Here is a 27,173-nt window from a genome sequence, read left to right as displayed (position 1 = left end):
TGATATTGCGGTTCGACTCTTGACACTTCCGCAATTAACATTGTGGAAGGGCCACTGATATCGCGTCATTGCTAGGCGATGACGTGGGAAAAGCAGGGATTCAAAAAAACAATGAAAATCTGTACTGCGCATGTCTGACGGCAGCTCACTGCAACCATCTGCGGTACAGATGAAAAAACCAAATGACAGGTACATGCGGATGCCAGCTGGGCACAGGGTCGGATTCCGCTGTGGGCTGCCGCATGTGGAATCCGAACTGTTCATGTAAGACCGGCCTTACAGTATCTGCACGTTTTTCTTTTTAATCTACAGAATAGGCAATTCTCAGCATTTTTGCAGTAGGTTTTATCAGCCTGTTCTGGACCTTTTTCTTACAAAACCGCTCTTCAGTTATGCATCTAGGTGAAGATGGGCCTGAGATATCAGTCTTCACCTAGCTGTATAACAGTAGTGGGCGCTCCATCCAGCTGTGTCTGTACCTGTCCCTATAGAACAGCTGCAGACACAAACCCTCCCGTATTACAGTTTATTAATAAGGGTCTGTATTATAATTTATTTTTAATAGCCCTGTGTCCCACCACTTTTGGCGTTCTACTGTTCTCCCCCCTAATATGCTGCCATCCCCATTGGCATGCTGTGAAGCAGAGCTATTCTGCAGACAGCTTCTCTGCCCACAGCACTCGCTCTCCACTGGACTTGATGCACCGACAGGGGGCTCATTGTATTAGGTATACAGTACCATATGTCACAACCGAATACACCAAGTCCCTGTCAGTGCATCAAATCCGGCGGGGAGCAAGCGCTGTGAGGGGAGAAGCCGTCTGCAGAATAGAAGAGCTTCTCTCCTTCACAGCGCGCCATCGGTGGGACAGCAGCTTTTGAACTGGGAAAGCAGGGGGTGGCTATTAACCATAAATGATATATAATACAGACACAAACTGTAATACGGGAGCAGTTGTGTCTGCAGCTGTTCTACAGAGACAGCTGGAAGGAGCGCCCTCTACTGTTATACAGCTAGGTGGAGACGGATTTTGTAAAAAAGGTACAGAACAGGCTAATAAAACCTATTGTAAAAATACTTAGAATTGCCAATTTGTACATTAAAAAGAAAAAAAAAGGGAGTGCAGGTACTCTTTAAAGCGGTTTTCCAAGTTTTTTTTAATAATACACGATTATAATGCAGGGTATTTCCTTGAAACCTCCCACATGTCTATCAAGAAATAAATGATAAAATGATGAGAAATGATGGATTGTTATTAATTATACATGAAAGAAAAACTCAGACTTTCTGGCCTCATTTATCAAACCGTAATAGTAAACAGTCTTTGTTGCCCCTAGCAACCAATCACAGCTCAGCTTTCATTTTACCTCAGCAGGAGCAGAACAGAAGCTGTGATTGGTTGCTATGGGCAACAAAGACAATCACTATTATTTTGATAAATGAGGCCTAAAATTCTTTGAGTTTTTTTCTCATGTAGCGAATTACACCTCATCATTTGTCATGTAGTGATTGAAGAGCGGGAGGTTTGAGGAGTGAAGGGTGACCTCAGGACATCTTAGGCCGGCAGTGATCTATGACAACCATAAGTAACGCAGTCACCAGTTTAAAGCGACTTGCACATGGACTGATGAACGGGCGCTACTTCTCGCCGATTTTGGTCCGAAAAATCGAACAACCAAAGTCGCCCGTGTGCACGTACAGTGGGATGTAACTCATCACCAGAGGTCTTTAGGAAAGGCAAGAACTGCAGAAGTGAGCAGCCGCCATGTAAATCACCTCATGGGTATCCACCAAGGAGTTAGCAGCATGCTCACATGTGGCAGATTGTTGCAGACATTTCTGTGACGCCTCGATCATCTGCAGAAGGCGCATGCGACGACAACCCCAACGCTTTACGGGAAGGAAGTGCATTTTATTCGCTGAGCTTTCTCCAACAAACCCCGTGTGAACAGTAGTGCGGCGCCCGGACACGCCGCGGTGGGCGGCTCTAACTGCGTGCAGACCACCGATAAATGCCAGGCAGCACCCGGATATGCCAATTTAAAAACAACTCCTGATGCCAGCAAGCAATTAGTGGGCAGCCACATGTGGTTACAGCGGGTCTCTGCCATTTGTGTACGCCCACCCTTAAGGTGCATTTAGGCTGCTTTCAAAAGGGCTCCAAAATTGCGTGATTTTGTAGCGATGCAACAGCACTACAAAACGCATGTATGTGGAGCTCATGGTTTCCTTCACATTAGCGATGTTTCCACTGATGCCATGTTGCTAAAAAGAAAAAAAAAATCGCGGCATGCCAAATATAGCCGCGATTTGCGATGTTTTGTAGCCCATGTTTCCCTATGGAGCCTACTTGTTTATCGCATCACTAGCACGAACTTGTGATTTTTGTGCGATGTGATACATTTTAAATATAAGAAACTCCTATTAATCTTCCCGTGATAAAATCACGTGATTTTACTGCGCAAGACAATCGCGGGTAGCAGCAACACGATGCAACATTTTTCACAGGAGTGCTGAGTTAGCGGTGAGGTCACTCGCTCGTTCAAATGAGAAGTCGGCTCATCGAAAACGGGCGTAACATAGCCCCCGTTTATTACACGCATCTGTTAAGGCCCATTTACAAGTCACGATTATCGCTCAAAATTCGTTCAAACGACCAGAAATGAGCGATAATCGTTACATGTACACGGGGGCATCGTGCACTTTTCATTTGACGACGATTTGAGGGTGAACCTAAAACCCATCGATCATCTACTGAGAGATAACGCAAACAAATTGAGGGCTCCCACACACTTTCGCTTTTTTAACGCGAATGTCAATGGGACTTTAAATCGCACAAAAATCACAAAGCACAAACTTGTGAGGTTTTTAACATTCGAAAGTCCCATTGACATTTGCGTTTAAAAAAACTAAAGTGTGTGGTGTCACGTACCGGACACAGGAGAGGGAGAGGGGGACGATACCTATCGATCCCACCTCAGTCCTCGATCCCTCTAGCGGTATTGTAAGGGTGGAGTAGTTAGAATTCAGGCTGATTTGTACCTAGCTTTGTACCTGCACGCATGCGAAGTGAAAGCTCAAATCACCGCCTGATCCGTTCCAAAGAAAGTTACCAGATTTTGGGATACACGGCCTAAAGGGGTCTGGGCGGTGGAGAGCCATAACATAGCGAAGTCCATATACCGCAGTATAGCTCCGTGGATCGACAAATGGGACCTGAGGGGGCACATTTTAGAGGGTCCCTAGTACACACCTCCTCTCCGCCCCTTCTGAGGTCATACAGAGAATGGAGTGTTGGTCTTGTAGGAGCTCTGAGGAATCATATTTATTTATGTTTGGTCCTATCTTGGCGGGAGAGCCTCTGATCGTGAGGATATGCCCGCCATATTTCCGTTTATGATTTTAGCTACGTGTGAGTGCCAAACGGACAGGCGCAATCCCAACCAGTGATGGGGTTATGTAATTTGAAAGGGTCCCTGAGCACTTAACGCACCGTGAGTGGATGTGTTTTGTCCGTCTGGGTCACACGATTTTGCAAATCCAAATCATATCCGTTTGGGACCTTCCCACGACCAAATGCTCTTATTAAAGATTTCCCCAATATGGATTCTTTCGGCCCCGTCTAGTCTGGAAGAGGAAATTAATACAAGAAGGGTTTTCCTAAACTTAATTAACACCTGCAGGGTCAGCATCCTCATGCTAATAGCGCCCAACACATACAGGTGGGAGAGAGAGAATGGGGGTTATTTACATCACAGCACAGCTCCTATCCAGGCAGGTGAGACAAGGCTTTTCCTGCATGCAGATATTGACAGGCTGGGGAAAAAGCTGCTAAACCTGTCGCTCCTTTCCACCTATTCAGGGATTATCTAGTGGATACCAAATGGATTGCTGAATATAAGGCAATAGGTACATAGGACAAAATGGCTGACGGCATCATCATCACATGTGGGAGCCCTTATTTCTCAATAGACCACATGCTGTGCTCTCCATAGGAGGCGGCAGATAACATTGTAATCTGGTGGCAGAACAATGCAGCTGTGTGCGCAACTTGGTGTGTGATTAATCGCATGCTGGGCTCTGCAAACAGCGTCTGGAGGCCCTTTTACATGCAAATGAAGATGATAAAGTGTTAATGGCCATTAACACTTTATGGAAATAGATCGCAAAGTCTTTCAGTCCTTTGAAAGACTATCTTTGCATGTAAATGGGCCTTTAGATGCTACTGCAACCACTGGTCATGTAGCATGTACTATATGTTAATGATGGCGGCATACACAGAAACTTATAAGAAGGGTCATGAGTGTGGTCCGTGTTAGCTGATCTGCCGACAGCATAAGACCTCATGTCCACAGGCGGTTTTTCACCATGTATTATGCATGTGATGTACGGCTGTGTGATACGCAGGGAATGCAGTCAATGACAGTAAATGGACTTTAATGCATGTAGATACACGCAAGAAATAAATCGCAGCATGCTCTATTTTGTGGTGTACCATACAGCATGACCCTATACTTTTGTATAGGCAGAGTATGCGACGCGGTCCATACACAATACATTGCGTACATGCGGCGATTCATAGACAACCTCGCTATGAAACAGAGCGGGTATTTAAAAAAAAAAAAAGCAGAGTCACACTGTGCATGACCGCGTCCATGAGATATGGGGGTATGCACAGTGCACTCGCTATGCATATGCAGTCTCTACCGGCATCACAAAGGTAAAAATCTACGGGACACCCGCGGCGTTTTTCCAATACGCCCATGGACCCTGAGGCCTCATGCCCACGGCCGGGTCGGATTCTGACTGCGAGATTCACGCAGCGGGATGCGACCCATGCCCCGGCATTGACCTCCCACTTACCAGTCTGATGCCTTATCTCTCCGCTCTGCAATGTGCCAGCTGGCGCACAGCCTCGCGTACGCAGAGCAGAGCCGGCGCGCCAGCGGTGACATTTCTGTGCGAGACTCTGCGATTTTAATACTGCGTGAGTTTTCACGTGGTCAAAACGCAGCTGGCAGCATAGGATTGCATAAACTAACGCAATCCTATGGCAGTGTGCAACGGCGAAACTTCTGCGCAGAATCTCCATCTGTGGGCATCGGGCCTAAGCGTCAGAGAGCTGCAGGTGTGGTGGCACCCTCACTTGATTTTCCTAATTAACAGGGCTATGGAGTCAGTATGGGATCAAGCCCTCGGCCATGTGCGGAGACCACTGCTGTCTCCCTGCAGCGCTTTACACATTCGGCAGCCATACGCTCTGCCAGTAGAGAGCTGCACATGACCGTGAATCACACACACAAGCGCAGTGCGATTTTTATTTTTTTTTAATTCCCCACTCAGTTCAGAGCAGGGGTGCCTATGGAAACGCTGCCCATACAAAATGTATTGCGTATGGACGGTGCATCATACGCAGCCCACACAAGTGTATAGGGCTCACACTGCGTACGTATGCATAGAAATAGAGCGTGCTGTGATTTATTTCTGTTGCGTACCTACCTGCAGCGTCCACAGGTCGGTGTGCATGGATCAATGAAAGTCCATTGACGTTCATTGCCGCAATTCACCTCGTATCACATGTTCGTGCAACACATGCTTGATATGCGGTGAAAACACGGTCGTGATCATGAGCGCTGAGCCAGACCTCCGACTCATCAGTTTTCAGACTCCTTCATGTATGACTCGTGGTTTTTAAGAGAGGAGTGTCCTGTATGCTGTGTAACTCACCTGTGCTGAGAGCTCATTGCAGGGTCAGCCAAGGAGCCCTTCAGGAGGATCAGGCGACAGCGCTGGCGGGAAGACCTGAAGCCAGTAAGAGGAGGAACAGGACCCCGGCACCCAGATGCTGATCGAAAACTGGACGTGTCCCCACTCTCCCTCCCCAAAGTAGGTAACAGTCTCGGTGTTGGTTTAAGTGAGCTGTCACCTGCTGCACGCTGGCGGACATTGTTTCAGTAGTTTAATTCAGTTTTGGACTTAGCAGAATCTAATCTGTAGAACTTAGGCCTCCCTCACACAGGGCGTTTTGTACAGCGTTTAGCGCTGCCTTTTCAGCCCAGCGCTAAACGCTGTACAAGGCTCCCATTCATTTAACTGGGGCCGCTCACACAAGGCTGTAAACGCAGCGTCTTCAATGCTCTGCTTTGACAGCGTTGCATGTTTTATTCTTGGCCGTTTTCAGCCCTGTGTTGGCCATTAAAAACGAATGGGCAGCGGCTTCAGCGATGCCGAAAACACGGCAAAACGTGCTACCCCGCTTTTGGCAGCGCTAAACGCCCTAGCTACACTGCTCGTGTCAAAAAAAAAAAAACTCACCTTACAGGTGATGTCGCTGTCCCCGGCGGTGCTCTTGAGACTTGTCAGCCGGCAGGAGAACTTTCGTTGGTAACGGAGATTCTAAATCCCTGCCTCCAGCGAGAGATTGCTCTGATTGGCTCAGACGGCTGTGGCTCAGCCACTCAGAGCCAGAGCTGGATGCGTCCAATCACAGCGATTTATTGATTGGCTGCGATTGGACACATCCTGCTCTGGTTCCAATTGGCTGGGTCAATCAGAGCAATCGGCCGGCTTCACAAGGTCCCGACAACGGCGTCGGGGACAGCGACTTCACCAACTAGGAGAGTATTGATTTCTTTTCTTTCTCAGCAGCCTTAGCTGCGTTTTTAGCTGTGCCAAAACACTGGCATAACGCATGCCAGCGCTGGTGAAACCAGGCGGAATCTGCAAAAAACGCTGCGTTTCTGCAAATTGCTGTGTGAGGGAGGCCCAACAGTGTTTTCACAGCTGCATTGGGGGGATACCGCTTCCCTTCGTTCAAGGAGCAGAAATGGGGAATCCCTGAGGCCAAACAGCGCCGGGCAGATCCTATTTGAATATAACTGGGTCCGAACCTCCGGCCAGAGGGTCCAACGCAGATATGAAACTGGCCTAAGTCTCCAGACGTGTGTGTGTGTGTGTGTATATATATTTATTTATTTTTTTTTTCTTCTTTAATACTAATTAAAGTTTGGTAACCCTTTAAATAAATACTGCGACCTTTCACAATCCCAATGGTGTGGTCTGTGTGTTTATTACTAATTATTGGCAGATTATTCCTAGTCGGATAGGATATCATCTAGTTTATAGGACTTATGGAATGCCGCCTGTTACCTGGACATCCATCACCTACAATGGAGAGATACATGGTCTCCTCCTCTCTGGAGGGCTGATGGGGTGGAAGGAGACCCCCATTCTTCCAGTAGGTGGGAGTCCTGGAAGTGGAACGTTCTTTGATCTACTATGGCATATACTTAGGATATACTATAAATGCCTCAGGTGGCAATACGCTTGTGGCCCCTGGAGGTGGTTCAGTATTGTGATGTGCACCATAACCTAGAACCACAGGCACATAGCGTTACAGGGGGGCTTCACTGTTGCTGATTCTGGATCTACAACCTCCAGGTCTACATTGTATATGTGCAGAGTGGATATGTAATATATAAAGAGACTATAGTGATCTATGTATAATAGCTACCCCTTTATATGGGGGCCGTCTGCAGGCAGAGCTGCTATGTGAGCCCACAGGTGATAAGTCAGCATGCAGTGTTGCTATAGACGCTGGGGGAGGGGCCGCTATATATGGGCTGTGTATAGTGACCCAGATTACACGACAAGGGCAGTATAGGGTTGTGCTGGAGCCCTTGTACTGCACGGCGCCGGGAGCGGATCCCCTCCGTCCATGTAGGGCTGTTCCCGGAGCGGATCCCCTTCTTCCTGTGCAGCCGATCCTCCCCCAGCTCCGGTGCCCCCCGTGCGGCAGCACTCACCTTCACCCTGCACACAGCCGCCATGGTCAGCCGATCAGTTCTTGTTCCGCCGCTCACAAGGATTCTGCCCGCCCGGCTCACAGCAGACTGCAAATAAAGAGGCGGGCGGGGCCACCGCTCAGCCATACATGTCTACAGAGCGCGGCACTACAGCCCCCAGCATCCGCCTACCGCGCGGCACTACAACCCCCAGCATCCACCCACCGCGCGGCACTACAGCCCCCAGCATCCACCCACCGTGCGGAACTCCAACTCCCAGCATCCACCCACCGCGCGGCACTACAGCCCCCAGCATCCGCCCACCGCGTGGCACTACAACCCCCAGCATCCACCCACCGCGCGGCACTACAACCCCCAGCATCCACCCACCGCGTGGAACTACAACTCCCAGCATCCACCCACCGCGCGGAACTACAGCCCCCAGCATCCACCCACCACGCGGCACTACAACTCCCAGCATCCACCCACCGTGCGGAACTGCAGCCCCCAGCATCCACCCACCGCGCGGAACTACAACTCCCAGCATCCACCCACCGCGCGGAACTGCAGCCCCCAGCATCCACCCACCGCACGGAACTACAACCCCCAGCATCCACCTACTCCTTATCATCTACCAGCTAATACTGCGCTGCCCTACTCCTCTCATCATCTACCGGCTAATACTGCGCTGCCCTACTCCTCTCATCATCTACCGGCTAATACTGCGCTGCCCTACTCCTCTCATCATCTACCGGCTAATACTGCGCTGCCCTACTCCTCTCATCATCTACCGGCTAATACTGCGCTGCACTACTCCTCTCATCATCTACCGGCTAATACTGCGCTGCCCTACTCCTCTCATCATCTACCGGCTAATACTGCGCTGCCCTACTCCTCTCATCATCTACCGGCTAATACTGCGCTGCCCTACTCCTCTCATCATCTACCGGCTAATACTGCGCTGCACTACTCCTCTCATCATCTACCGGCTAATACTGCGCTGCCCTACTCCTCTCATCATCTACCGGCTAATACTGCGCTGCCCTACTCCTCTCATCATCTACCGACTAATACTGCGCTGCACTACTCCTCTCATCATCTACCAGCTAATACTGCGCTGCACTACTCCTCTCATCATCTACCAGCTAATACTGCGCTGCACTACTCCTCTCATCATCTACCGGCTAATACTGCGCTGCACTACTCCTCTCATCATCTACCGGCTAATACTGCGCTGCCCTACTCCTCTCATCATCTACCGGCTAATACTGCGCTGCCCTACTCCTCTCATCATCTACCGACTAATACTGCGCTGCACTACTCCTCTCATCATCTACCAGCTAATACTGCGCTGCACTACTCCTCTCATCATCTACCAGCTAATACTGCGCTGCACTACTCCTCATCATCTACCAGCTAATACTGCGCTGCACTACTCCTCTCATCATCTACCGGCTAATACTGCGCTGCACTACTCCTCTCATCATCTACCAGCTAATACTGCGCTGCACTACTCCTCTCATCATCTACCAGCTAATACTGCGCTGCACTACTCCTCTCATCATCTACCAGCTAATACTGTGCTGCACTACTCCTCTCATCATCTACCTGCTAATACTGCGCTGCCCTACTCCTCTCATCATCTACCGGCTAATACTGCGCTGCACTACTCCTCTCATCATCTACCAGCTAATACTGTGCTGCACTACTCCTCTCATCATCTACCTGCTAATACTGCGCTGCACTACTCCTCTCATCATCTACCAGCTAATACTGCGCTGCACTACTCCTCTCATCATCTACCAGCTAATACTGTGCTGCACTACTCCTCTCATCATCTACCTGCTAATACTGCGCTGCCCTACTCCTCTCATCATCTACCGGCTAATACTGCGCTGCACTACTCCTCTCATCATCTACCAGCTAATACTGTGCTGCACTACTCCTCTCATCATCTACCTGCTAATACTGCGCTGCACTACTCCTCTCATCATCTACCTGCTAATACTGCGCTGCACTACTCCTCTCATCATCTACCTGCTAATACTGCGCTGCACTACTACTCAGCATCTACCGGCTAATACTGCGCTGCACTACTCCTCTTATCATCTACCGGCTAATACTGTGCTGCCCTACTCCTCTCATCATCTACCGGCTAATACAGCGCTACCCTACTCCTAATCATCTACTGGCTAATACAGCGCTGCACTACTCCTCTCATCATCTACCTGCTAATACTGCGCTGCACTACTACTCAGCATCTACCGGCTAATACTGCGCTGCACTACTCCTCTCATCATCTACCAGCTAATACTGTGCTGCACTACTCCTCTCATCATCTACCTGCTAATACTGCGCTGCACTACTACTCAGCATCTACCGGCTAATACTGTGCTGCCCTACTCCTCTCATCATCTACCGGCTAATACAGCGCTGCCCTACTCCTAATCATCTACTGGCTAATACAGCGCTGCCCTACTCCTCTCATCATCTAGCTGCTATACTGTACAGCACCACTCCTCTCATCATCTAGCTGCTATACCGTACAGCACCACTCCTCTCATCATTTAGCTGCTATACTGTACGGCACCACTCCTCATCTAGCTGCTATACTGTACAGCACCACTCCTCTCATCATCTAGCTGCTATACCGTACAGCACCACTCCTCTCATCATTTAGCTGCTATACTGTACGGCACCACTCCTCATCTAGCTGCTATACTGTACAGCACCACTCCTCTCATTATCTAACTGCTATACTGTACAGCACCACTCCTCTCATCATCTAGCTGCTATACCGTACAGCATCACTCCTCTCATCATCTAGCTGCTATACTGTACAGCACCACTCCTCTCATCATCTAGCTGATATACTGCCCAGCACCACTCCTCTCATCATCTAGCTGCTATACTGCCCAGCACCACTCCTCTCATCATCTAGCTGCTATACTGCCCAGCACAACTCCTCTCATCATCTAGCTGCTATACTGCCCAGCACCACTCCTCTCATCATCTAGCTGCTATACTGCCCAGCACCACTCCTCTCATCATCTAGCTGCTATACTGCCCAGCAACACTCCTCTCCTCATCTAGCTGCTATACTGTACAGCACCACTCCTCTCATCATCTAGGTGCTATACTGCCCAGCAACACTCCTCATCATCTAGCTACTATACCGTACAGCATCACTCCTCTCATCATCTAGCTGCTATACTGTACAGCACCACTCCTCTCATCATCTAGCTGCTATACTGTACAGCACCACTCCTCATCTAGCTGCTATACAGTACAGCACCACTCATCTAGCTGCTATACTGTACAGCACCACTCCTCTCATCATCTAGCTGCTATACTGTACAGCACCACTCCTCTCATCATCTAGCTGCTATACTGCCCAGCACCACTATTCATTTAGCTGCTATACTGTACAGCACCACTCCTCTCATCATCTAGCTGCTATACTGCCCAGCAACACTCCTCATCATCTAGCTGCTCTACCGTACAGCATCACTCCTCTCATCATCTAGCTGCTGTACTGTACAGCACCACTCCTCTCATCATCTAGCTGCTATACTGTACAGCACCACTCCTCTCATCATCTAGCTGCTATACTGCCCAGCACCACTCCTCTCATCATCTAGCTGCTATACTGCCCAGCACCACTCCTCTCATCATCTAGCTGCTATACTGCCCAGCACCACTCCTCTCATCATCTAGCTGCTATACTGTACAGCACCGCTCCTCATCTAGCTGCTATACAGTACAGCACCATTCCTCTCATCATCTAGCTGCTATACTGCCCAGCACCACTCCTCTCATCATCTAGCTGCTATACTGTACAGCTCCACTCCTCTCATCATCTAGCTGCTATACTGTACAGCACCACTCCTCTCATCATCTAGCTGCTATACTGTACAGCACCACTCCTCTCATCATCTAGCTGCTATACCGTACAGCATCACTCCTCTCATCATCTAGCTGCTATACTGTACAGCACCACTCCTCTCATCATCTAGCTGCTATACTGCCCAGCACCACTCCTCTCATCATCTAGCTGCTATACTGCCCAGCACCACTCCTCTCATCATCTAGCTGCTATACTGCCCAGCACCACTCCTCTCATCATCTAGCTGCTATACTGCCCAGCACCACTCCTCTCATCATCTAGCTGCTATACTGCCCAGCACCACTCCTCTCATCATCTAGCTGCTATACTGCCCAGCACCACTCCTCTCATCATCTAGCTGCTATACTGCCCAGCAACACTCCTCTCCTCATCTAGCTGCTATACTGTACAGCACCACTCCTCTCATCATCTAGGTGCTATACTGCCCAGCAACACTCCTCATCATCTAGCTACTATACCGTACAGCATCACTCCTCTCATCATCTAGCTGCTATACTGTACAGCACCACTCCTCTCATCATCCAGGTGCTATACTGCCCAGCAACACTCCTCATCATCTAGCTACTATACCGTACAGCATCACTCCTCTCATCATCTAGCTGCTATACTGTACAGCACCACTCCTCTCATCATCTAGCTGCTATACTGTACAGCACCACTCCTCATCTAGCTGCTATACAGTACAGCACCACTCATCTAGCTGCTATACTGTACAGCACCACTTCTCTCATCATCTAGCTGCTATACTGCCCAGCAACACTCCTCATCATCTAGCTGCTATACTGTACAGCACCACTCCTCTCATCATCTAGCTGCTATACTGTACAGCACCACTCCTCTCATCATCTAGCTGCTATACTGCCCAGCACCACTACTCATTTAGCTGCTATACTGTACAGCACCACTCCTCTCATCATCTAGCTGCTATACTGCCCAGCAACACTCCTCATCATCTAGCTGCTATACCGTACAGCATCACTCCTCTCATCATCTAGCTGCTGTACTGTACAGCACCACTCCTCTCATCATCTAGCTGCTATACTGCCCAGCACCACTCCTCTCATCATCTAGCTGCTATACTGCCCAGCACCACTCCTCTCATCATCTAGCTGCTATACTGCCCAGCACCACTCCTCTCATCATCTAGCTGCTATACTGTACAGCACCACTCCTCTCATCATCTAGCTGCTATACTGTACAGCACCACTCCTCTCATCATCTAGCTGCTATACCGTACAGCATCACTCCTCTCATCATCTAGCTGCTATACTGTACAGCACCACTCCTCTCATCATCTAGCTGCTATACCGTACAGCACCACTCCTCTCATCATTTAGCTGCTATACTGTACAGCACCACTCCCATCATTATCTGTACAGTACTCCAGGGGCAGGCTAGGGTACTTGACGACTGGTCACTTGACATCAAGCCTCAGAAAAGCTGCACAACCAAAAACTTTGTGCAACTTGTGAGTAACTTGCTACCAAATCACAGACAAGTGGCAGGACAGTCACCTGCAGTCGGTGATGACAAAGTCATGTGCCAGGTGCAGCCAGGGATCCAACAGTCTTGGATTATTTGTAACTGTCATGTCTCGGCTGCCTGAGGTTGCAGGTACAATGTGACCCCATTGACAGTGACTAGATGCCATGTCACTGTGTGACACCGCAGTCTTCTTGTCACACTACCAAAGCCACCATGTAGCCTCTGTGCTGGCTTATAGAGGAGCGTAAAGGGTGGGTCCAGGCAGAAACACCCCTCGATCCCCTTCATATTCCCTACTAGGGGCTCTGTTCTTGGCACAACCCACTTCTTAATATTTTCAATGTAATGCTGCACTAAACACCACTCCTCATCTGTAAGGTATAGAGTGCTGCACTGACATCACCTGCCTGCTGACAACTGGAGTGCCGCACTACACCCCCGCCCCACCCAGCCGCTGACAACTGGAGTGCCGCACTACACCCCCTCCCCACCCAGCCGCTGACAACTGGAGTGCCGCACTACACCCCCTCCCCACCCAGCGGCTGACAACTAGAGTGCCACACTACACCCCCTCCCCACCCAGCGGCTGACAACTAGAGTGCCACACTACACCCCCTCCCCACCCAGCAGCTGACAACTGGAGTGCCACACTACAACCTCTCCGCACCCAGCGGCTGACAACTGGAGTGCCGCACTACAGCCCCTCCCCACCCAACGGCTGACAACTGCTGTGCCGCACTACACCCCCACCCCCCACCCCGCGGCTGACAACTGGGGTGCCGCACTACACACCCTCCCCACCCAGCAGCTGACAACTGGAGTGCCGCACTACACCCCCGCCCCACCCAGCAGCTGACAACTGGAGTGCCGCACTACACCCTCTCCACGCCCAGCGGCTGACAACTGGAGTGAAGCACTACACCCTCTCCGCACCCAGTGGCTGACAACTAGAGTGCCGCACTGCACGCCGTCCTTACCCAGCGGCTGACAACTGGAATGCCGCACTACACCCTCTCCGCAACCAGTGGCTGACAACTAGAGTGCCGCACTACACCCTCTCCCCACGCAGCTGCTGACAACTGGAGTGCCGCACTACACCCTCTCCCCACCCAGTGGCTGACAACTAGAGTGCCGCACTGCACGCCCTCCTTACCCAGCGGCTGACAACTGGAATGCCGCACTACACCCTCTCCGCAACCAGTGGCTGACAACTAGAGTGCCGCACTACACCCCCGCCCCACCCAGCCGCTGACAACTGGCGTGCCGCACTCCCCCCACCCAACGGCTGACAACTGCTGTGCCGCACTACACCCCCTCCCCACCCAGCGGCTGACAACTGGAGTGCCGCACTACACCCACCCTCTCCCCACCCAGTGGCTGACAACTAGAGTGCCGCACTGCACGCCCTCCTTACCCAGCGGCTGACAACTGGAATGCCGCACTACACCCTCTCCGCAACCAGTGGCTGACAACTAGAGTGCCGCACTACACCCCCGCCACACCCAGCCGCTGACAACTGGCGTGCCGCACTCCCCCCACCCAACGGCTGACAACTGCTGTGCCGCACTACACCCCCTCCCCACCCAGCGGCTGACAACTGGGGTGCCGCACTACACACCCTCCCCACCCAGCAGCTGACAACTGGAGTGCCGCACTATACCCTGTCCGCACCCAGCGGCTGACAACTGGAGTGCCGCACTATACCCTGTCCGCACCCAGCGGCTGACAACTAGAGTGCCGCACTACACCCTGTCCGCACCCAGCGGCTGACAACTAGAGTGCCGCACTACACCCCTTCCTCACCCAACGGCTGACAACTGCTGTGCCACACTATACCCCTTCCCCAACCAGTGGCTGACAAACCCAGCAGCTGACAACTGGAGTGCCGCACTACAGCCCCTCCCCACCCAACGGCTGACAACTGCTGTGCCGCACTACACCCCCCCCCCACCCCACCCAGCGGCTGACAACTGGGGTGCCGCACTACACACCCTCCCCACCCAGCAGCTGACAACTGGAGTGCCGCACTACACCCCCGCCCCACCCAGCAGCTGACAACTGGAGTGCCGCACTACACCCCCGCCCCACCCAGCAGCTGACAACTGGAGTGCCGCACTACACCCTGTCCGCACCCAGCGGCTGACAACTAGAGTGCCGCACTACACCCCTTCCCCACCCAACGGCTGACAACTGCTGTGCCACACTATACCCCTTCCCCAACCAGTGGCTGACAAACCCAGCAGCTGACAACTAGAGTGCCGCACTACACCCTCTCCACGCCCAGCGGCTGACAACTGGAGTGAAGCACTACACCCTCTCCGCACCCAGTGGCTGACAACTAGAGTGCCGCACTGCACGCCGTCCTTACCCAGCGGCTGACAACTGGAATGCCGCACTACACCCTCTCCGCAACCAGTGGCTGACAACTAGAGTGCCGCACTACACCCTCTCCCCACGCAGCTGCTGACAACTGGAGTGCCGCACCACACCCTGTCCCCACCCAGTGGCTGACAACTGGAGTGCCGCACTGCACGCCCTCCTTACCCAGCGGCTGACAACTGGAATGCCGCACTACACCCTCTCCGCAACCAGTGGCTGACAATTAGAGTGCCGCACTACACCCCCGCCCCACCCAGCCGCTGACAACTGGCGTGCCGCACTCCCCCCACCCAACGGCTGACAACTGCTGTGCCGCACTACACCCCCTCCCCACCCAGCGGCTGACAACTGGAGTGCCGCACTACACCCTCTCCCCACCCAGTGGCTGACAACTAGAGTGCCGCACTGCACGCCCTCCTTACCCAGCGGCTGACAACTGGAATGCCGCACTACACCCTCTCCGCAACCAGTGGCTGACAACTAGAGTGCCGCACTACACCCCCGCCACACCCAGCCGCTGACAACTGGCGTGCCGCACTCCCCCCACTCTCCCCACCCAACGGCTGACAACTGCTGTGCCGCACTACACCCCCTCCCCACCCAGCGGCTGACAACTGGGGTGCCGCACTACACACCCTCCCCACCCAGCAGCTGACAACTGGAGTGCCGCACTACACCCTGTCCGCACCCAGCGGCTGACAACTAGAGTGCCACACTACAACCCTTCCCCACCCAACGGCTGACAACTGCTGTGCCACACTATACCCCTTCCCCAACCAGTGACTGACAAACCCAGCAGCTGACAACTAGAGTGCCGCACTACACCCTCTCCACGCCCACCGGCTGACAACTGGAGTGAAGCACTACACTCTCTCCGCACCCAGTGGCTGACAACTAGAGTGCCGCACTGCACGCCGTCCTTACCCAGCGGCTGACAACTGGAATGCCGCACTACACCCTCTCTGCAACCAGTGGCTGACAACTAAAGTGCCGCACTACACCCTGTCCCCACCCAGTGGCTGACAACTAGAGTGCCGCACCACACCCTCTCCCCACCCAACGGCTGACAACTAGAGTGCCGCATTACACCCTCTCCCCACCCAACGGCTGACAACTAGAGTGCCGCACTACACCCTCTCCCCACCCAGTGGCTGACAACTAGAGTGCCGCATTACACCCTCTCCGCACACAGCTGCTGACAACTAGAGTGCCGCACCACACCCTGTCCCCACAAAGCAACTGCCAACTTGGTTGCCGCACTACACCTCTCATCCTCCCTACAACTATATACATGTCCTCCCACCCCCCATCGGGGCTACCACACATGCACTCCTCCTTCATGTTATACAGCTGCCCGTACATTACTACTACCTAGCATTCCAGCTACATGCAGCGCCCCCATCCTGGAGGGGACTACACGTGTATAGCACTGCCACACATGCCTGATGGCATCCACCTCATTGAATTACATAGAGTTGGACGCTGTCGGTTTCTACTGTTTATCAGTGCGCCACCTACAGGCCACGGCGAGTTCCACACTGCTGGCCGGACAGTTAGTTCCTGACACACTGGGATATATACAACAGGCACATTGATACAGACCACGTGCTAGCATTCCCTCGGCCAATCATAGAATCGCTCTGTACCCACCTCCTTCCCAGAGCCATACACAAACAAGGGCGCCCAATCTGACCAATAAGAGGCCGCCTCTCCGCCACGCCTCCCGCAGGTGATCAGCTGATACAGAAATCCAAGACCTCGCAGTGAAGAGCTGTGACGTCAGGAGAGGGAGCTCACACTGAGGGCGGGCGGGGAAGGAGATAGGAGGCGCACCGCTTAACCCCTTCACTCCCGAAACGGGTTTTTTTTTTTCCTTCCCCGCATTCAAAAACTTGTTTATTTCCCAGTGAGGCAGTGTTTCCTGCAGGACACCTCGTAGTTTACAGAGTGAGGCTGTATCTGTATGGCAGTTAAGGTTGTGCAAGTTCTGTCCTATCTGACACAGAACTCACAGCGAAAATGAACCCATTGATTTACACGAGCTTCCGAGATTGAAAAATGGCTGCATGCCCCGTTTTTGTGCCCACAAGAGTGGGCCATGCAAATAATGAAAATGGAACGATACCTCTGCAGCGCCACCTACTGGATGGTTTTCAATTCCCAATAATTGTTATAAGACCTGTTTAAAGGATCGGACACTGACTTGCAGGAAAGCTATCTTCCACTAGGTGGTGCTGCAGAGTTATTTTGCTGCAGATATTATTTGCATATTTCCCAGAGGAGCATGAATGGCCTTAAAAGTCTCCTTACTTACGTCCTAGGTGCTCTCCTTCACCAGTTAATGACATGGCCTATTTTGGGCTTAAAGGGGTTGTCCCGCGGCAGCAAGTGGGTCTATACACTTCTGCATGGCCATATTAATGCACTTTGTAATGTACATTGTGCATTAATTATGAGCCATACAGAAGTTATAAAAGGTTTTTCACTTACCTGTTCCGTTGCTAGCGTCCTCGGTTCCATGGAGCCGTCTAATTTTCAGCGTCTAATGGCCAAATTAGACGCGCTTGCGCAGTCCGGGTCTTCTTCTTTTCTCAATGGGGCTCCGTGTAGCTCCGTGTAGCTCCGCCCCGTCACGTGCCGATTCCAGCCAATCAGGAGGATGGAATCGGCAATGGACCGCACAGAAGCCCTGCGGTCCACCGAGGGAGAAGATCCCGGCGGCCATCTTCAGCAGGTAAGTAAGAAGTCACCGGAGCGCGGGGATTCAGGTAAGCGCTGTGCGGTGTTCTTTTTTAACCCCTGCATCGGGTTTGTCTCGCGCCGAACGGGGGGGGTTGAAAAAAAAAAAAACCCGTTTCGGCGCGGGACAACCCCTTTAAGGACGCAATGATTTTTGACTGATTTTCTTCTCCATTTTTCAAAAGTCATAACTTTTTTTACTTTTCCGTCGACGCGGCCGTATGAGGGCTTGCTTTTTGCCTGTCGAACTGGAGTTTTTGATGGTGCCATTTTTGGGTACATAGACTGTATTGTAAAACTTTTATTATTTTTTATGATAATGGAGAGAAAACGCATCAATTCTGCCATAGATTTTTTTTTTTTTTTTAAAGCGTTAATCATGAAGCAGAAATGACACAATCTTTTTTTTCTGTGGGTCGGTACGATTACAGCGATACCAAAATTCTTACATTTTTTTATAGGTTTTTCCACTTCTCTACAATAAAAACCCTTTTTTGGGAAATCTTTTTTTTTCTAAATTGCTGCATTCAAAGTCCTGTAACTTTTTTATTTTTTTATGTACTGAGCTCTATGAGGGCTTATTTTTTGCGCAACAAGCTGTAGTTTTTATTGGTTCCATTTTGGCATACTTTTTTGATCACTTTTATTGGGTGTTTAGGGAGGCAAAATGCTAATTTTTAGCATTTTGTCTCAGTTTTTTAGTGTTTTTTTCCGTGCACAGTCAAAAGCATGTGCAACTTATTGTACGCGTCGTTACAAATGCGACAATACCAAATAAGTGGGATTTTAATTTTTTTATGCTAATATGAGAAAAAGTATAAAAAAGATTTTTTTTTTTTACATTTTTCATTTTTATTATTTTTTTTTTTACACCATTTGGGTCCCTCTAGGGGACTTACAGTACAGCACTGATTATCACTGTGAGGCCTTAGTAACAGCTGTGGCAGAGTAGAACGATGTTTGCCCATTGAATTCAATGGAGCCGGCAATACAGCCGCTCCATTGAAAGCAATGGGCTGCCGGCGTGCGCGGGGTGAATTGTCGGGAAGGGGTTAAATATATAAGCCCTTCCCTGCAATTCATCCTAAAATGTGTTAAAATAAAAAAAAATTGTATACTCACCTTTCCGCTGCAGCCGGAGTCCAGCCGTGGCCGCTGTCAGTTCTCCTGAACTGCTTCTCGGCACTATTTAGCCGGCGGGGCTTTAAAATCCCCGCCTGCTGAATGATCTGCCTCTGATTGGTCACAGCCCTGACCAATCAGAGGCCGGTTTCACTCACACACCCATTCATGAATTCATGAATGGGTGAGTGACTGCTGCCTCTCAGCGCTGAGCCAATCAGGGGCAGGTCTGACTCACATCCATTTATGAATTCATGAATGGGTGTGAGTGAGGCATGCCTCTGATTGGCTCAGCGCTGAGCCAATCAGGGGGCAGGTCTGACTCACACCCCCTTCACACCCACTGCAGGACGGCCGCGCGGAACTCCGGCTGCCGGGAGAAGGTGAGTATACAATTTTTTTTATTTTAACACATTTTAGGATGAATTGCAGGGAAGGGCTTATATATTTAAGCCCTTACCGACAATTCATCCCGGGCTCGCCCGCAGCGCATTGCTTTAAATGGAGGCGGCTCTATTGCCGTCTTCATTGAATGCAATGCGCTGGACAGCTCCGGCCCGTTTCTAATGAAATGCGGCTAGGAGCAGATTTTCGGGCGATTTGCGGGCGACTTGCGCGCACCGGTCACGCGATTTGCAGATGCGCATCCGTCATGCGATCCGCAAATCGCGCGAAAAAACGCCCGTCTGACTAAGGCCTGATAACGCATTGCAGAGCTACTGCCCTGCAATGCCTTATCGCTTATACAGTGATCCCAGACTATGGCAATACAGGACGCCAGTATCTGGCGTCCCGTTGCCATGGCAACCAGCCGAGCTCATCAAAGCTGTTAACCCTTTAAATGCCGCTGTTGTGAGATTGCAGGGAGCCGTGCATGTGTCATGGCAGCCGGGGGCTTTTTAAAAGGCCCCAAAACTGTTATAGCAGAATCAAGTCATGCCTGTGGGGTGGTTTGATAGACTGCCTGTCTGATCGCTGTATGATGTAATGCTATGGCATTACATCATACTGCAGAAGCGATCAAAGCATCGCAAGTTGTTGTCCCCTCTGGGGATTAAAGAAAAAAAGTTAAAAAATAAGATCAATAAAATTTTACTAATTATTAAAAAAAGAAGTAATAAAAAGTAAAAAGAAATAACTTTTTGCCATATTTATAATAAATAATCTAAATAATAAAACAAAAATACATATTTGGTATTGCTGCGTCCATAAAAGTCCGATCTATCAAAGTAACGCATTATTTAAGCCGCACAATGAACGTGATAAAAAAAAGTCACCCTGTCTCCAAGAAAAAATGCAATAAAAAGCAAACAAAAAGTCTTATGTATCCCAATAAGGTATGAACACAAACTACAGGATGTCCCACAAATAATGAGCCCTCGCACAACTATGTCGACGGAAAAACAAAAAAGTTATTGCGTGCAGAAGATGGCAGAATAGAATTTTAAAAAATTAAATATCTTTGAAAAAAATACAAGTACCGTATATACCGGCGTATAAGGCGACGGGGCGTATAAGACGACCCCCCAACTGTCACCTTATACGCCGGTATTCAGTGGAGAAAAAAAAAAAAATTTTATTACTCACCTCCCCCGGCGTCCTGTCGCGCTCCGGCAGGATGTCGCTCGCTCCGGCAGGCTGTCGCTGGCTCCTCGTCCCCGCCGCAGCATAGCTTTCTGAATGTGGGGCTTGAAATCCCCGCTTCCAGAAAGCTAATACACACGCCGGCAGCCATGACATCATTGAATGGCTGTGATTGGCTAAAGCACACGTGGCTTCAGCCAATCACACTATTCAATGACATCATTGAATGGGTGTGATTGCTAACACGTGCGCCTTCAGCCAATCACAGCCATTCAATGATGTCATTGAATAGTGTGATTGGCTGAAGCCACGTGTGCTTTAGCCAATCACAGCCATTCAATGATGTCATGGCTGCCGGCGTGTGTATTAGCTTTCTGGAAGCGGGGATTTCAAGCCCCGCATTCAGAAAGCTATGCTGCGGCGGGGACGAGGAGCGAGCGACAGCCTGCCGGAGCGAGCGACATCCTGCCGGAGCGCGACAGGACGCCGGGGGAGGTGAGTAATAAAATTTTTTTTTTTTACACTTTTTTTTTTTTGTATTACCGGCGCATAAGACGACCCCCGACTGCAGAGCAGATTTTTCGGGGTTCAAAAGTCGTCTTATACGCCGGTATATACGGTAGTACAACAAAAAAAACAACTATATGTTTGTTATTGTAGTAATCATACTGACCCATAGAATAAAGTTATCATTTTTGTTGCAGTGCTGTAGAAACGAGATGCACCGAAAGATGTCAGAATTTCAATTTTTCTTTTCATTTTACTCCACTTAGAATTTTTTAAACATTTTTCAGTACATTAAATAGCACCATTGAAAAATACAACTCGTCCCACAAAAAACAAGCCGTCATACAGCGGCGTCGATGGATAACTAAAGGAGTTACGATTTTTTAAAAGGCGGGAGGAGAAATCAAAAACTGAAAAAAAAGGCCATGTCCTTAAAGGGGTTCTGTCATAAAAATTCCTTCCCCATCAGTCTCCTTACCACATCTTCTTATCTCTGAGCTTCTCCAGTGCTCCGGGTCAGCTCACCGCATGCTGGCCGGCTTGTTATGAAGCTGGCACTCCTCACATTCCTCTTCCTGCAGGTCAGTGAAGGTCACGTCCTTGTGATGTTTAGTTAACTGACTAGGAAGGAATGCTGATCTATTGCAGAGACAGCGGACATTGAAAGTCTCTGAAGTATATCGGCACTCCCCCTGCTGGCCTGTAAGCTGTGACGTAACATATATTGGCTGGCAGGAGGAATACTGACGGCAATGTACATATCGTCACAGGAAGGAGAGGAATCAGCCAGCTGGAGGTGAGATGAACCTTCTGGACTGTAGGACACAGGAGAAGATCAGTGAGGAGAAGATCTGGTAAGTAGACTGATGGGGGAGGAATATGTAAGTATAAATTTATTTATAACACCTGTAAGGGGTTAAAATAGCTGGAAATCACCCATTCACATGTTCTTCAGTGATGTATAGCCACGATCTTTTCACGCACCTATGCTGCGCTAATGCAGCGCTTATGTGAACACATTTGAAACAAGCAGAAGTATTTATACAGTTTTTAGACAAGGATATTGAGAACGAGGCTTAGAAGATGCCTTACTTGTACATATGTATAGTTCATTACCATCAATTCATTTATTACCATAGGTTATTAAAACTCAGCAAGTGCAGTGACATCATTCGCTACGCAGAACTTCCCTCAGATCACATGCAGCTTGCTTAGCTATTTCTAGGCTTGTCCACTAGTTAATGGATGAGTTTCCAGTTTTAGGGCTTATTTAGACGACCGTATATCGGCTCGGTTTTCACGCTGAGCCGATATACGGTGTCCTTGTCTGCAAGGGGGGGGGGGATGTTGGAAGAGCCAGGAGCAGGAACTGAGCTCCCACCCCTTCCCCGCCCCTCGCCACTATTTGCAATGGGAGGGGTGGGACAAGGGCGGAGCTAAGCGATGGGACTTAGCTCCGCCCCCATCTCGCCCCCTCTTATTGCAAATAGTGGCGAGGGGACGGGAGCTCAGTTCCTGCTAAGTTCTACATAGGTGTTATCTATCTCTAAAATCTTTTTTAACTAGTAGAATTTAGCAATTGCTAGTTAGTTAAGACTTACAAGGTTAAATTCATATGTATAAGTACCTTAATCTTGAGGAATATATATATATATATATTGTAGCAGGGTGAGAGGAGAAGTCAGGGATGGAAGATACGCGTCGCAGAGGTTGCTCAACTCAGTGAGGTAGGCCTTGCATCCTCTCTCCCGTACAGGTTTTCACCTGAGCCAGGGAACCAGGTGGAGCTCAGGCACCGGCTAGATGTAAAAGGAGTCAGTCTGCAGAGCAGGGTGTGTGTGTGGTGTGTGTGTCTGAGAGCCTCAGAGCTTCAGAGCCTCAGAGCCTCAGAGCTTCAGACATGTGCACTGTCAAAGACTAAAACAGGAGTTTGTCTTCCCAGGAGGGGAAGTCCACTAAGAGGTTGCTACTAAGGAGGCTCCACTTCAAGCTGGTAAAAGCTGCCTGAAACTGAACTACCACTATTATATTGCTTATTGCTACTGTAAGGGGTCTTTAAGCAGACCGTTCGGCTGATGCTGTCTGCTTCCAAATTGGTCTTTAGATATGAGTACCCATAGACGACGCCGAATAGACAGTCACATGCATCATGGATTGTCATATAGCGAAGTGAAGGTTTATTCAAAGAATTACAGAAGATATAGAAAAGGTTTGCTGACGTATTGATTTGATTACTGCGCATGCCCCAGGCACGCCCAAGGCTACATAACATCTGCAGATTTTAATTAATACATATCTTTCAAAGACGTCTCCTACATGAATGTCCGGTGACAACTGTATCAAAACATGTCCTTGGTAAGATTTCTTACTAGAAGGGAGTGAGCTTTCTCAAGGAAAGAAGACATGGGAGAGAGAAAGCTGATAAGACATATGGGAACATGTTCAGGGTCATTATAATTGGGATCTAACATCTTTCTAGGTAAAAGTTGAAATTAATACAGATACATGTATTAAAGCAGACAAGCAAAGAGATACAAAATGGAGTCTCTGTAGTCTATTATTAAAGCGTCGGCCCTTACACGTATAAGCTTAAACCTTTAGCAGAAGAAGACGCAAATTATAAACGCATAAGTATTCTGTGAAATACACTTATCAATTTAAAGGCATAAACCTGAATTAACCCCTCACACTACGGCTAAAAAAGACATTCAGATGGTCATACTACTTACTGCGTTAAACTTGAAGGACTTTTGATTTCTTTCACTTTTACTGGGATACCAGCGGTTTATGTTATAACCTCTCGTGTGAATAAACCAACATGAACGGACTTTTATTGTTTGCCTGGTGTTTAAACCCCCTGGAGTGTCACTAATATATACACACACACATGCGTTGACACTGTCAAAGCTGATATTAACATGGATATCACACAACTGAAAGTTGTTTTTTTTTGCAGTGCAAAACCAAAAAACATGGAGGGAGCTGGCCTGTAGGGTCACCGAGGGCCGTAAACGACTAACAATAACATATACATACACACAGAGAAAAATAGGTTTACTTATTAAATAGAAAGAACTATGTATTATCTGTTTTACTTTCCAGGCTGAATTTAGATAAGTGCATATGTTTGCAACAAATCCAGTTTTTTAATCATGTGCTCTCTTCTTCCTGCTTCTTGTCTGTGGGGTCAGATAGTTCCAATCTAGTTATACAAAAATAATTGCTACACGGGAGTTTTTCACAGTGACCTTGCATCCCTTTGACTAAAAGCCCATTTAGACACAACGATTATCACTCAAAGCCATCTTTTGAGCAATAATAGTTGTGTCTAATGTGCGCCATCGTGCAGATTTCATTAACGATTCGCTCATTGTTGTCTTTCAACTAGCTGAAAGACAACATGAGTCTTATTAGGACCGCACGCTGAGTTCTCTATTGAGGTCATGAACTGCGACTCCTATGTGGACATGTGTATGCGAATACTGAATGACTGTAAGGCATACTGGGTACTGGACAAAGACGCTGCTGCTATCTTCATTAAAAAGCTGGTGAACATACTGTTGGAGGCCAGAGAGATGGGACTATTGAGTCAGAATGAATCGCCATATTCCATACAGTGGTAGAGTTGGAAGGGACCTCCAGGGTCACCTGGTCCAACCCCTGCTCAGTACAGGATTTACTAAATCATCCCAGACAGATGTCTGTCCAGCCTCTGTTTGAAGACTTCCATTGAAGGAGAACTCACCATCTCCTGTGGTAACCTGTTCCACTCATTGATCACCCTCACTGTCTAATATTTCATCTGTCTCCTTCCTTTCAGTTTCATCCCATTGCTTCTAGTCTTTCCTTTGTGCAAATGAGAATAGGGATGATTGCGACTTTCTACTGGCTACCAAAATAGCCATAAAGGCCTGGTGCCTTGGAAAGGATGTCCTATTGTCTCTGGCATCGATAGTTTCACTCATAATATTAGTCTAATCGGATCAGGTTCTTTGCCCATTTGTCGAATCCCTGCCCTCCTATGTGCACGACACAATGATTGATATGCTGCGCTGGTTGGAGGCGGATATCCGTACTAGGTGAGATTGGGTGGGGGGGGGGGAGCGCTGGGGGTGGCTTGATAGGCTGCCTGTTAGAATGCAGTATGATGTAATGCTATAGCATTACGTCATACTGCAGGAGCGATTAAAGCATCGCATATTGTAGTCCCCCAGGGAGATTTAAAAGTTAAGTTAAAAAAAGGACAAAGTTTTTTTTATTTGTAAAAAAAAAAAAACATTTTGCCAAATCTGTAATTAAAAAAAATCTAAATGATAAAATAAAAATACATATTTGGTATCGCCGCAGCCGTAAACGTCCGATCTATCAAAATAGCACATTATTTACCCCGCATGGTGAACGTCGCCCGAAAAAAATAAAATAAAGAACACCAAAAATGCACTGATTCAGTCACCCTGTCTCCAAGAAAAAATGCAATAAAAAGCGATCAAAGTTGTATGTATTTCGAATTAGTACTAACGGAAACTACAGGACATCCCGCAAAAAATGAGTCCTCCCTCAACTACATCGACAGAAAAATAAAAAAGTTATTGCGCGCACAAGTTGACCGCAGAAAATAATTGAAAAAAATTTAATGTCTGAAAAAAAAAAAGAGTAGTACAGTAAAAAACTATACAAGTTTGGTATAGTAACAATCGTACTGAACCATAGAATAAAGTTATCATGTCGTTTTTGTTGCAGTTTGTGCGCCATAGAAACAAGATGCACTGAAAGATGGCGGAATGTTGTTTTTTTTTTTCATTTTACTTCACTTAGAATTTTTTTTAAAGTTTTTTTTCAGTACTTTAAATAGTACCATCGGAAACTACAACTCGTCCCGCAAAAAACAAGCCCTCATACAGCGACGTCGATGGATAAATAGAAGAGTTATGATTTTTTTAAAGGGGGGATGAAAAAACGAAAATGGGGGGGGGCCGCATCATGAAGGGGTTAAAGTGGTTCTGTCATTACAAAGCATAAATTCTATACTTCCCTATTCCTCCTCTGTCAGTCTTCTTACCTCATCTTCTTCCTGCCGATCTCCTGTCTCCTTCAGTCCCCGGGTCACCTTACCACAAGCCGGTCAAGTCTTCTTCTTCCGGTGATAAAGTGTCCATTCTCTGCAGTCTTCTTCCTGCTGGCCAATGTATGCTACGTCACTAGTGATGTAGTGTTCATAGCCTAGCAGGAGGTGCCGAGCTATTGCAGAGACTGCACATGCGCTGTCTCTCTGCAATAGTGTATGAACTAGTGACATAACCTTTACTGACCTGCGAAAGAAGAATGCTGAGAATGGACGCTGCATAACAAGAAGAGGAGGATCTGGCCGGCTGGAGGTGAGGTGACCCAGAGGACTGAAGAAGATCAGCGAGGAGAAGATGCAGTAAGGGGAGGAATAGGTAAGTATTGATTTTTTTAAAATGACAAAACCCCTTTAAGGTGGCAAAACCCGATGTTTGGGCATTCTGTAACTCAATTCCGCATAAGATAGAAAATGTTTTACAAATATACAGCCTATATCAAAGGAGAACACAACTTTTTCCTCTTCAATGGCAGAGTCTACCAGCAGCTCAAGGGCACTGCGATGGGCTGCCATTGTACCCCTACATATGCAAAGTTGTTTCTG

General features: G+C 48.8%; 1 protein-coding gene across 1 annotated transcript in view; it reads right to left on the bottom strand.

The window, feature by feature from the left end:
- LOC136632691 (branched-chain-amino-acid aminotransferase, cytosolic-like) overlaps positions 1 to 7,961 on the bottom strand; it is a 43,987-nt gene extending 36,026 nt beyond the window's left edge. Inside the window, exon 1 of the mRNA XM_066607741.1 lies at positions 7,807 to 7,961. Within this exon, the coding sequence (XP_066463838.1) occupies positions 7,807 to 7,932 (126 nt within the window). The 5' untranslated portion in view covers positions 7,933 to 7,961. The remainder of the gene's footprint in view (positions 1 to 7,806) is intronic.
- Between the last annotated feature and the right edge of the window lie 19,212 nt (positions 7,962 to 27,173).

This window comes from Eleutherodactylus coqui, chromosome 6, assembly GCF_035609145.1.
Source record: "Eleutherodactylus coqui strain aEleCoq1 chromosome 6, aEleCoq1.hap1, whole genome shotgun sequence".
NCBI lineage: Eukaryota > Metazoa > Chordata > Amphibia > Anura > Eleutherodactylidae > Eleutherodactylus > Eleutherodactylus coqui.
This window is presented reverse-complemented; position numbering and strand designations above follow the sequence as displayed.